The following is a 13131-nucleotide window of genomic DNA, read 5'->3' as shown; positions in this document are numbered from 1 at the left end:
ATGTAAATTATGTAGCACTTCAGCAAACTGGCAAAACCAGGACAATGACATAATATCCAGTATTGACACAGCAGCCTGGAGCCTGAATATGCAGGGAAGACAAGGGAGTACTGTGTCTAAATGTAGATACATAAAACTTTTCAACATGCTACAAGGATGCTGCAAGACCATATCTATTACCTGATTTGAAGTACTCAGAGATGCAATTTTAAAACAAACAAACAAACAAAAAAACCCCAAAACCTCCACAAAAATCCCTTCCTCCCACTAATAAGAGGGAAAAAATTACAATCCTCATGCCATCTGCACTTAACAGTTAAATGATTTAAAAACTTCACAAAACATTGGCAGCTCTTTCCTACTGAATAGTGCAGAAAATACATTAGGCTTACAGTACTTAAAGAAAAATTATATTTTATTCCAAAATGCTTAGAGAGAATTGTATCAGCATTTTGAATTTAATTCAAATTATTTTCATCATACATTAAACTTCATTCTGCATATTATAGCACAAGACCCAAGAAAAGCTGGTTAGTGCAGACAAAGGTGCTGGTTTTGTTGATGTTGCTGACCTTCCTTCAGCTCCATGTAGCTGGTATTCTAGGTATTGGCTCTGAAATGCTGGAAAGAGTAAAGTACAACTGCAGAAATTCAGTTACTAACAGGGAAATTGGCTGCTTAGTATGAAGAGGGAGCAACAAATGTTCTGTTTACTTTTCAGAGCCATTGCTATTCCTTCTTTGGTTAGAGGCTTAGGGTATATTTGAAAAATATTTATTTTGGGAAAGAACTACCAGAACTGCTATGAAACACCCTGCAGCAAACAAAGGATTTGGTGTGTTAGAGACCATAATTAACATTCATGTTTGTATGGCTTTGAACACTGGAATTTGGTTTGTTTTTGTTAGCAAGGGATTTAGGCAGTTGACAAAGCTAGGCTTAAGATCTTGCTCACCAAAGCAGTCTTTAGAAGCCAGTAACCAGGAACCCAAATACCATCCCACACCCTCAAAACTTACTTTAGCAGCCAGTCGATGATCTTCTTCTTTGTTCTGAGATGCGGTAGAGTGTATTTCTCCTCTCCATCCTTAAAATACTTCAAAGTAGGAAACCCTGAGATGTGGTATCTTTCTGCCAGTGCCTTGTTGATGGTAGCATCAACAGCTGCTAGTACACCTGGACTCTAAAACAGAGATCACCAACTGTAAATTCCACCGACATACAGAAACTCCTGTGGCAGGAAACAGTGGACTTGGAGGCAATCACTCGTGATCTAGATGCCTTCACTTTCTCATGTACTCAGCAAAGATACATAGAAAGAGGACTGATGCAAATCCAGGAAGGGACACCTTATGGACTAAGAGCAACCAGAGAGTTACCTGTTCTCCTCCCCTTTCTGACGGGATTTCCTATAAGTAACCCACACTGTAAAACTTCAGAGCTGTTCTCAGGAATGGCATTTCCTCCCACAAATCCCAATTTCTCCCAGAAGAAAGGAATGTTGTTAAAGACAAATTTATTTCAAGGCAAATTCATCTTTCCCTTGTGGGCATCTTAACATAGACCACCTTTAGAGTCACAGAGCTTGTACAGTGTTATTAATCTGATCTGTTTTTCTCTTCTCTTCCTTCTCCAGCAACTACAAATGGACTCTAGATGTCTCTACTGAAGATGCTTAAAGTATGAGGGAGACTAATCCTACTTCCCCTCTTTCATGGAGTACACAGTGTGAGACTGAATCAATAACACTAATATATTATTGGATCTCTCTTCTTCAGCCATGCTGACGGAACACTTCAAATGAAGCTAATGGAGTGATGCAACCATAAAACCAGAGTATTTGAAAGAGGGATCAACCTCTTTTTTTTTTTTTTTCCAATCCAATTCATAAATAAAAGCTTATGTTTCTTCATGTTTCATGTCTTTAAGTAGCTGGGAAAAAAAAAAAAAAAAAAAAAAGAAAGTCCATTTTGGATTTGATCATGTTATGTATAAGGCCCACAGCAGAATACATAAACATTTTGTGATTTTGTTTTCGTTCAAGACAGAATGTTCTTTGTAAGACTTTGGCAGGGCTTGTGCATTAGCGATGAGACTGTACTTTGGAAGCACATTTTGAAAGGTCCTGTGGGAGGATGAGAACAGCTGAATTTGTTGTAGAGGGAAAAGTCACTTTTATTACTCCAGTTATTTATTACTGATTATTTGAAGGATATAATAAAGGAAATTAACTTACATCACTGGCTACATGGAGAAACTCTGCAGCCTTCTCATATTCTGGCTTCATTTTCTTACAGTGCCCACACCCTGCCAAAAAAAAAAGAAAAAAAAAAAGAAAAATCCAATTAAATTGTAGACGTCATGGTTATTCATTGACCCATCTAAATCCTAAACCACAGGGTAGAGATTTACTAGAATTCACTATGAATTTTACTTAATTCATTTGTAAAGCCTTAGTGTAATTTAGGATCTTTTCCAAAGTGGCACGTCTGGCTTAAGCAAAGAATTTAACGTATCAAAAAATAATAATAAAGTCCATGAATTCACACCCAGACCTCTTTCCTCCCAGAAAGTACTAAAAATAAAGTATTTTGTCAAGCCCATCGCTGTTATCGTGCTCCTGGGTGACGCATAACCTCACCCATTCCAGTTGCCAAATCTTTATCTGCTCTAAAAAGAAACAACGCAGGCCCTCGCATGACTTCTCAACTTTAAGCTGAGGCTTATACTAGCACAGCTTAATTGAGTAACGAGAATTAAACTGCACCGATAATAAGCCCCGCTTTACAGTGGTGCAGCATGTCCCTTCTAGCAAGGATTTCCACTGATTTAATCACCTCAGTGCAATTACACCACCACATATGCTCTAAACATAAGCAGGGCCTGTAAAACCAAGATAATGGTGCCTTCTTGCTTGTGCGAAGTTCTCCAGAGATCTGCCATTACTTCACTGCTAAGTGCTGACATTACAATAAAGTAAAATGAATGTGCGAGCGAGAAGAGCAGATTTAGAATGCATTATTTGGGTATAAATTAAACTGCTTTCAGTTGGTGCAATTGCTTCCAGGCAAACTGAACTTTCAGGGTGAGGTGAGGTTCCTGCCACAATGTCAGCTTACACTTCAGCACCTACAGCACGAGGCTGGGTCTCCATGACAGCCCCTTCCTCACACCCACACAGCCCCTGCTATTGCCCCTAAGGGATCAGCACAACCACAGACCCAAGGGATAGAGAAGCAGAGAGAGACACCCGGGCAGGGCGAGAGCTGGCTGCTGCATGTGGAATGGAGACAGAGAGCTGTAATGAGGCTCACGGCATGACCCAGATGCGGTGTGCTCACCTGCCCCGGTGCAAAAGAACCTCAATGCGATGCCTCTATGTGCTTTTCCCTCCTGTTGGCAGCAGCAGCAGCCAGCCTTCCTTTCTTCAGCTGTTATTGTTGGAACGGGCACTTGGAAGCACAGACTTTGCTGAGCTTTTCGAAGTCGTATCAGAAAATAGGGCTGGAAATCTGCTTCAATGCAGCTTCAGCAAAAGCCATTTCTGAGGTGTATGGGCAACAGGGTTGGGGCTATTTTTACACCAGTCAAAAAAACCCCAACAAAACCCAAAAAACCCAGCACTGCTTTGGCTCTCTCTAATGGGATGACTGCTGAAGCCAGCAGATGCAAACCTAAGCCTGAACTCAACCAGAGAACCATGTTCTACACAGCACAAGTCAAAGAGTGCTTGCAGCCAAGAAGCGATAGGACATACAGATGTAACTTCACCACAGCAAACAGACTTCAGCAGAGTTGCAACCACTGCACCACACCATGAAATACTTTTAGGGCATGTTTATAGAAGAGGGTAGATTTGTCTGAATTAAGACTGCAAATCCCACCTGAGAATTACAGCAAATACCCAAATGGTTGATTCCAGACCAAACACCAGCTAAGGTCCATACTGCTGAGTCATCTGCCTAGCAACCACAGCAGTAAAAAGCCCCATGTCCTTTTGAGCAAGCCCCAATACTTGAATGTGGTAGAAGCAGCACAAACCCCAATACTTTAATGTGGCAGAAGCAGCAGAATGAGGCTGGAGAAGCTTTGCTTTGGTTTTACTCAGTGGTGAGAGCATGTGCTACCAAGTCAGCAATCTAATGCAACAGCTTCAGAGGTGAATTCAGGAAGAAGCTGGAAAAGGCTGAGGAAGAGTTACTGTCTCAGCACTGCTTGTCTTGGTTAAGAGCACAAAAGAGGCTGGCAAAATGATTTATTTGCCACCCACAGAAAACTTGCAGGCATATGGCTTTGTGGAAGGGGCTGACAGTTCCCTTTGACACCTGCCTGAGTTGATTTATTTCTCCTTTTAGGAGGAGGAATCTTTATTCATTTCATGCTCTTCCTCTCTTTTAAACAAAGGGCATCTCAAGTCCCAGCCCAGGTACCTGGGAACATTTCTGAATTAGGTAGCTCAAATTTATACAAAAAACTGCAACAGCTTTTTTTGCAGGGCTAACTTCACCATGATGGGCTTTACACAGCATGTCATGAGCCAGAGCAAGCTCCACACTGTGCTCTAGATACGCTATCCACGCAATCTAAGCTGTATTACATAGTCATTAATGTTAGAACTGATCAACCAAAAGCATAAAAAAACTCCAGTTTTCACAAACCCATGTAGAGGAAAAAAAAACACAAACAAAACTAAACAAGCCAGGCATACTTTGCCCAAGATATAAAAAAAAATCCAAAGTATCTGAAATTGATATAAGTAATATTTTGGAGAAAGATTTCCAGACTGTGAAATGTCATTGTCCTCAGTTCTTTCATGAGTATCACAGCACTACTGACTGTCACAAAGCTAGCTCACTCAGGCTTAAAATAAAGGGGAAGCAGGATCAGGTCTTTAGAGGCACTTAAATGCAAACTGAAGTCCTCAAATCTTTATCATGCAATGCTTGTTCTACCCCTGACAGACCACAGCATGACACACCACAGCCTGGAAAAAAAGCCACTGCATTAAACTGAACCTGAAAGAGGGACATTGAATCTCAAGAGCTTCTCCCACAATAAATGATGCCTTTCAAGCCATCTGTATGAGAATTTTGCTATTGTGTGCTGCAGCCTGCTTCCACCTACCACTGCAGAAAAAGGGAGATAGGAATTAGAAGTCAGACATACACACTGCAATCAATGCATCCCTCCTATGATTATTTAGCCTATCTTTCAATAATCCTGGGAGGATTGACAGTAAATACCCAAGGCCAATGAAAAAGCCATTTAAATGAATTCGAAGGTCAGTCTCTCCTTTGACTGCTACATAAAGGATGTTTAGCAGCAACTGTATCCCTCTGCGTTAAGCTCCTCTAGTCTTAGATGTTTTCTGTTCATAAAACGAATGGGAAAATAACAACAAACCTGCAGGCCCTTAGCTCAGACGCTCCAGTGTGCTGCACCGTGGAAGGAAGCCCACAGCTGTCTAGGGGGCAGCTGTAATTGATGTGCTTTTAAAAGATGCACTGCCACGTCAAATGTATACTGACATTAAAACTGAAAGACTATGAGGGGGAAGTGACTTATTCAATCCCAGGTGAGAAAAGAAAGGTCACAGTCAACACATGGATGCCGTGCAGCCTGCTCCAAGCACTGACATCCTCTGAGCCTGAGCCACAGCTGGCGGAAACACCCAAGGTCCTTTTAGATGTCTACATAAGAAGGACTTCCAAAGCATTGTTTTTTTTTCTTGCAGAATACAAGTAGCTTCCCTGGAGGTGCAAGTCAGAGTTACTCTCCATCCAGAAGCAGAAACCAGCCAAGCTTCAGTGCCTGGGTGTGCTGAACAGTTCTGGACAACTCCAACCTCTCAACACCTCACCTTGCTTCTCTTGCACAGAAGGAGCCCTGAGATGCAAGGGCCAAGACTCAAAAAGAACTCAGGGGTAAGTAAGTGTAAAGGACGAGCGTTACAAGATAGGGAAAAGTTAAAGCTTACACAAATCAGTGCTAGGACATCTGGTATGAGACAGGCCCTTAGTAACCATTTTTAAAACAGTTGTCTAAATGAAGCAAGGATTCTGTTTTCCCAGTTTATTTATAATCAATCTTTTCCTTTGCACTGCACAGTCGGGCAGATAAAGAACTCCTTCCTCCTGTGAAGTCACTGTCACACAGTTTAGCTCAGCTGCACACCCATAACAACAGCGATCAAAGGTCTCCACATTGCCCCTGTGCAGACAAGTCACTTCCCTCCAGAATGCCAGAGCAGGGCAGAGGACCACACTCGCTCAGCACTTCGTCCTCCTTCCCAGAGAGTGACCATATGCAGAAGTAAAGGTCAAGTTTGGACAGAGTAATGCAAACAAGCAAGGGCAAGTAGCACATGGACAAAGAGAAGATTAGCAAATGTATCAAGCAACATTTTTCCACAGTAAATACCTGTATTTGTTCACAGATACAGATCTGCCAAACAGGCTATTTGGCACCAAGGCAAAGACTCACAATGCAGAGTACAGTTGCTCCAAACATTTTCAGAAGTCAATTAATGCAAACATTTCTGCTGTTAAAGCCAAGTTTTGCCTGCAGAAGAGAGGCAGAAAACTAGTCAAGCAGTTCCAGCTAAGCTCCTGCATATGCTGCCTTAGTGCTGTCCCCAGAACATAAATCTGTTTCTCTGTGTCAGTCACTGTTTGCTTCTTTCAGGTTATTATGGCTATATAAGTAAGCACCTCAGTAACATCCTCTTATTTCAAGACAACATTGTCTGAAGATATGAAGTGTACGTGACGGGCAAGAGATAAAAGTCAGCATTCAAGTGGGTGTGGACAAGGAATATTCAACATGAATTCTAGAGATAAATTCAATTGCAAATAAAGATTGTAAAGAATCACTACATTTCTGCCATCAACAGACTGCTTGAGTACTGTTATCATGTACCACCTATTTATTGTATGTCAGCTCTTCATCCAGCCATAGCTGCATACCAAAAGTAACCATTAGCCAGGTGAAACAACAAATTTGAAGTACAAAGCATGTTCTGCTTTCAGCAAGTGAGTCACTACAGTGTCTATACTCAGAGAAGATTTATAGGCAACTTTCAGAAAAAAAACCTCAAAAAATTCAGATGCACCTTTGCTCTCCTGGGTATACACCTTTGGTTTCTCCATTCCTAATCCCAAAGGGGCAGTGATATCTCAACACAGCAGACAAGGCAGCCCTTATGTGTGCCCTGTTGTTAAGTCTGAACATACAGCTGTATATATAAAAGCAAGAATACGTGCACGGCAGTGAGACACAACCCTTGGAGCTCGGGCAAAAACACACACAAGTTCCAGCCTTCTTATCACCTATGCAAGAACACAAATATATTCTCTTCTGCATGGAGGTCTTTTAACACACAAAGATTTCTTATGCATCATGCAAAAGATTAGCTCTAAGGTTTGACATGAGGTGGCTTACAGTTCTTTCACCAGTGTAGGACAGCATAAACTACAACAGCTGCAGATGCCCTTGCATAATTCAGCCATCTGCATTGCAGACATCTGATGGGAAATCATCCACAAATTTGGCAGGGAGGGAGGATGACAAAAGCAGCTGTTTCTCCCCATAATCACAGGTGAATCTGCAACTGTGTTCACTTAACAGTCATAACGGTTCCAGCCATCAGACCATGCCCACATCTCCAAGCTTCTGCTTCAGAAAAATAAATCACCTTAGGAAGGATCAGGAGCTCAAGAAATTTTATGCACCCTTTGTCTATTGGTACTTACTCCCACTAAACTGTCCATTTCCTTCTTACTAGCAGCATTGCCCACCCAGATAAAATTCCACATACTTAAAGGTGTTTCAGGGCTTGATGTTTTCTTGTAAAGATCAGGAGGAGCAGCTGCAACACCTTTAACATGACACTGAATTAAATTTTCAACAGCTTGAAATGTACAGGCACACAAATTCAGACATTTCACCTCACTTCTGTACTTTCAAAGGTAGGTTAGATTTGGCCAAGTATTACATTGCTTAGGGATCAAGGACAAGCAAGCAGCTTTATGACTTTATAAACGAGAAAGTCCGTGAAAGATCAACCTGGGAAAAAGTCTGAGGAACTAGACATATAGAATTTGAAGAAAAATTCCTCAGCAGTTTGGATTATTGCAGTCATGCTACATTTATGCAGTTACAGCCTAATGGCTCAGCTGTGTGGACTGCACAGTTCATCCCAGTGAGAGGACAGCAGTACAGCATCTCATCTGCACCATTATCACCATTTCACTGGCATTATCACAAACTCACAGCACAGTCAATCTGTGCGTGCAATGATCTGTGCAAATCCAATCCCAGCATGTGCACAGAGAAGAACGCCCCCACCTGCTTCCAGCAGCTCTTCAATGCAAATTCAGGGCACTGAACAGCTACAAATTGGTCACCCCTTCTCCTCCCCATGACTGGCTGAGGCAGTAGTGACCCCACGCCTGCCCTCATCTCTCCCAGGAGCTCCTCCTGTGTTTGCTGCAGAGCACGCACCCATGGCAGAAAGCCTCGGAGCACTGAGGAGAACAGAGTAGCACATGGGGGGTCACTACCAAAGCATTCAGATGGACACCTAGAAACTCCTGATCATACCACAGGGGCAGGTCAACACTGCACAAACTCCCTGGTACATGAGAACAGAGGCTGAGCAAGCCCCACCTGGCCTCCCACCTTGTTGTAGAGATGCAAGCATTTGAAATCCCAGTTCTTGATTGCCTTTTCTATGGTGACATAATTGTTGCCCCTCCCAGCATCACTGAAATTGTTCAGCAGCAGCAGATTGAAAACAGTTTTAGACAGTTACAGAATGAGTTCTGATTATTTCAGGTTTTTTTTCACCTCAAAAAGACAGTCAGCTCGCTGCATTACATAAAATAAATCAGATCAAACTGAGAAGAGTGCTTAACCAAAGGAATCATGAAGGAACCCTGTCTGCATCCTTGCTGATTCAGAGCTCCAGCAGAAGGGCTACCTACAGTCAGCAACAGACCTCAGTGGGGAAGGCTCAGCACAGAGCCAAGGGAAACACTAAGTCCTACAAGCTGCCTGCATGGGACTGAAGAGGTGACAGCTCTGATGAACCATTATAGAACACATTCTTCTGCCTTCATTCCTGGTCATGCTGGAGCATATATTCTTTTGACATAAAAGCTCAGGAGAAAGGGTGAGTGATCTCCAGGGCTGTCTCCTCGGCCGCAGACTGCTGCCTCCCAGGGATCTCTGAGAGTTATGCATGGAGAGATTCCTGCTCTATCTTGCCCTCATCCAGTCCTCTCTCCAGTTTTAGCTTTACAGGGAGGCCTGGCTGAACCAGGCTCCTGAAATTAGCCTTCAAAAATATACCCCCATCTGCAAAGACACAAACTTCAGCATGTGCCCAGGAACGATTTTCAAGCTAATGACTGCCTTTAATAAAAATAAACTAACAACAAAAATCACATGGTTACTTAATGCCATTCCATGTCTGGCTTCAGCTTCCAGCTATTGAAAATTATGCTGCAGGTATACAGCCTGCTAGTCAAAACTATATGGTGCAACTGGTAGAAATCAGTGTTGAGACACAATGGTGGGGATCTCATCAATGTCTATATATATCTCAGGGGTGGGTGTCAAGTGGATGGGGCCAGGCTCTTTTCAGTGGTGTACACTAGTAAGACAAGAAACAATGGGTTCAAGCTTGAACATAGAAGATTTCACCTCAACACGAGGAGAAACTTCTTTACAGTGAGGGTGACGGAGCACTGGAATAGGCTGCCCAGAGCACTTGTGGAGTCTCCTTCTCTGGAGACTTTCAAAACCCACCTGGATGCATTCCTGTGTGGACTACCCTAAGCGGTCCTGCTCTGGCAGGGGGGTTGGACTCAATCTCTTGAGGTCCCTTCCAAACTCTAACGTACGTGATACTGTGGTACCGTGATACATTGGAGAAGTGTACTCACTAGACACAAACAGTCGGGACCTGAGAAGAAGCACCTCTGCCACTGGCACACCACCTCAGTATCAAAGCCATGGATTCATTTACCAGTGACTCTGGAAGACAGCATCACTGGCCAACTCACCATCTGAAAGGGCATAAGGAGCAGACATGCAAACAAGCAATCTTTCACTGTAGGTTTCTCTGTTCTTTATCTGCCCTTTAAATAAGTTCTCTGTTCTACCTTCCAAAAGATAATAAAAACTGAAGCCATAAAGTATTTAGGAAGATAAACTTCATAATGAAAACTCTACTGGTAATGATTCAAATAGCAAAGATATAGTGAGGCACGTTCCAAATGAAAGCCCTATACCATATATTAAGCTTACCTAGGCAGGAAAATTAATTTATTTCAGAAAAAATAAACTTGGTGCTTAATTCTTAAAACCAGTTCCTACTGTCAACTCATACTTAGTGGCAAGCAAAAAGAAAATGATAAAAATAGGTTATGTTTCACTCCTATCAGAACTTACCATGAGAGCATTAAGGGGCTTACACATACACTAAGGTCAAGCTTGTGGGAGGACAGTCACCCAAAATGCACACTGAGATGACAATTTCCACAGCTAAAATTACAGAAGTCTTTTAAAAGACCACTCATAAATTATCTAAAACAGATACCCAGAGAAGGGGAGAATAGCTTGAGACTCCCTTCAACTGTCACCTCTCAGCTGCCCCTAGGCAGCCATAGCTAGTCCTTTGCAATAGTCTTGGTCAGTTGATAAGGACTTGTTAGGGGAGAGGAAAGGCAATACTAATGTGAGAAATGAGGCAGCAAATCCCCAAAGAAACTAATGTTCCATTCATACCACCTGCCACACATTCACAGGAAAACTTTTTCTGAGTGGAAGAGCCTCAAAATGTTGTCTTTAATAGAGAAAATAATTACTCCCCACTGGAGATGAGCATAGAGCAATGTACTTGGCACAAATTCCCCAAATTTCACAAACCAAGTATCTACAGTTCAGCTCCTTCCTTTCCTCCTCTGCTACTGCCCAGCATTACATACTGCTCTCGATACCCAAAACTGCTAGCATATAAATTATTCCAAGTACATGCCATGTCCCCAAAACAGCAGCATGGCACAGAAGCGGAGATCCAGCCTGAAGACAGCGTAGCCTGAACACCCCAAAGTCTGGATTTGCCACTGTTTCTAGTATGAAGCTGAATTAGAACAAACCAATGCACAGGCTGTAATGAGACTGCAGGTCATCAGCTCCAGCTAAAATAATCTTGCCTGAGCTGTGTGCTCACCCAGTGGCAGATGGGCTTTCCAAAATCTGGGGGCCAAAAACCCAATTGTCTACCACAAGCCAGGGAATGCTGAAGGCAGAATCCTCCTTCCCTTCATGTTAACCAAGTCTTTGCAATGCTCATATGCCTTCTGTATGCAAATTCTTGCAATACGGGAGCATCTTGCAATCCGGACATGGATTGTTAGATATAACTCCCACTCAAGGTGAAATTTTATCACCACTTAGACCGGAAACCAAAACAAATATTTAGCAACTTGGATCATGACTGTACAAATGAAAGCAAGGCAAGGAACTAAACATTCATATCTTCACACTAAGGCTATTGCTTTTATCACTGGATCATCCTTTTTTGTGACTTTACCCTGCCCAAAGAGCACACACTGCTTCAAAAAAAGGCAGTAATGTAACTGTGTGCTCTAGTATCAAAAGACCAATACAAAAGAGACAATGGAGTCAGTCATTGCTGTCTTCACCCTTTTCATTAGGTATCCTATCAAGTTTTACTGCACAAGCTCGTTATTAGGATTTTTATACTCTCCACATTTCTATTTATATTAAGTACCACTAAAATCTCATATTGATTTTTATTTTAAAACCCTCAAGAAAAATAAATAGAATTGTCATTAAAGGAAAAATCCATGTCAGGTTCCTCTTTTTCCTGGCTGGCTGCATTTTCAAGAACTCCTGGATTAGTCTGTGATTAAATCTCCCCTGAAAGTCATTGCTATAATTAGTTTAATGAGGCAGGTCATTGCACTGGCAGGTCATTGCACTCAACTGTTTACAGTCCCTGAGATTTTTGGTGATATTCAAATACCTGTTACATCAAGCAACATCCTGTTGTAAGTTTACATGCTTTTAAATATTGATGAGCCTAGTGTGGGTGTCCCAGGCCTCCTCTCTCTGAAATAAACAGAATTTGCTCATTTCGGTGGAAGCAGATTCAGGAGCTGAGAACTCACCTGTTTCTAACTAGTTTATACTACTGGAAACAATCTCAGAATTGAGGAATAGTGGAGTAGATGCTACCACTGGCACTCCTCCTGGGAGGAAGAGAGAGTACTGAGACCACCCCTGACATCGGACAATTGTACAGCTTCTCTTGGAAACACTTGATTTGGCTGGTGCCAAGGCTGAGGCCTGAAGGCACATCACTGGTGATGAAAGAGAATTTTCCACTTCAACTAAGCTGCTGCCATCAGTAGAGACAACCAGAAGCTTTTGATGAAGAGCTGCCACTAGATGATGTTAAATAAATTAAGGGGATTCCTAGCACAGGTCTAACAAGAACAGCTTCCCAGCTACCTACTGTTTATATTTATCCCAGAGGCTGTACATTTGAAGGCAGATACCAGAAGCTCTCTATGTAGCCACTGAACGCAGACAATGTTTTATTTTTAAAATCACAGATGCTAGATATGACAAGGACAAATAAAAATGAAAGGATATTTCCATCCATTCCATATTCTGCGCTGCTTGTTGTTGGGAGGAACCCACAAGCCTCTTGCCTCCTTTGGTGCAACTGCCTAAGTTTACGTGTTTAAAAAAAAAAATCCTTGAATGTCATGAATTAGTATGGAAAAACTTGAGATTTTATTTATCTATCACAGGCTGCCAATGTTAGGCTGCTGCTGACCTGTGCTAGAAAGACTATTATTTTCATGCTGCACAGTAAATTAATTCTTCAGACTTTTCAACTCGTGGCCTTTCTGTTGAGTCTGCCAACAGACGTACCAATTAGGGCTCACTGCGATGGTAGCTTGCTTTCATAAGGAGCTGTCATATGGAACCAGTGGGGGTCTGAAAGAGAGGCTCACTTATTTGAAGTTATAAAAGCCAGTTTGAAGAAAAAAAAAAAAACACCAGATTTGATTTTGTGTGCACATTTTGTGT

At 42.1% G+C, this 13131-nt stretch overlaps 1 protein-coding gene across 1 annotated transcript in view; it reads right to left on the bottom strand.

The window, feature by feature from the left end:
* Nucleotides 1-13131, bottom strand: part of PDIA5 (protein disulfide isomerase family A member 5) — a 101134-nt gene that overhangs the window by 31059 nt on the left and 56944 nt on the right. The window contains 2 exon segments of the mRNA XM_054381249.1: nucleotides 1020-1183; nucleotides 2237-2307. Of these exon segments, the coding sequence (XP_054237224.1) occupies nucleotides 1020-1183; nucleotides 2237-2307 (235 nt within the window).

The sequence above is a fragment of the Indicator indicator genome, chromosome 5 (genome assembly GCF_027791375.1).
Source record: "Indicator indicator isolate 239-I01 chromosome 5, UM_Iind_1.1, whole genome shotgun sequence".
Lineage (NCBI taxonomy): Eukaryota > Metazoa > Chordata > Aves > Piciformes > Indicatoridae > Indicator > Indicator indicator.
Note: the sequence above shows the minus strand (reverse complement) of the source record. Positions and strands in the feature narration are given on the sequence as shown.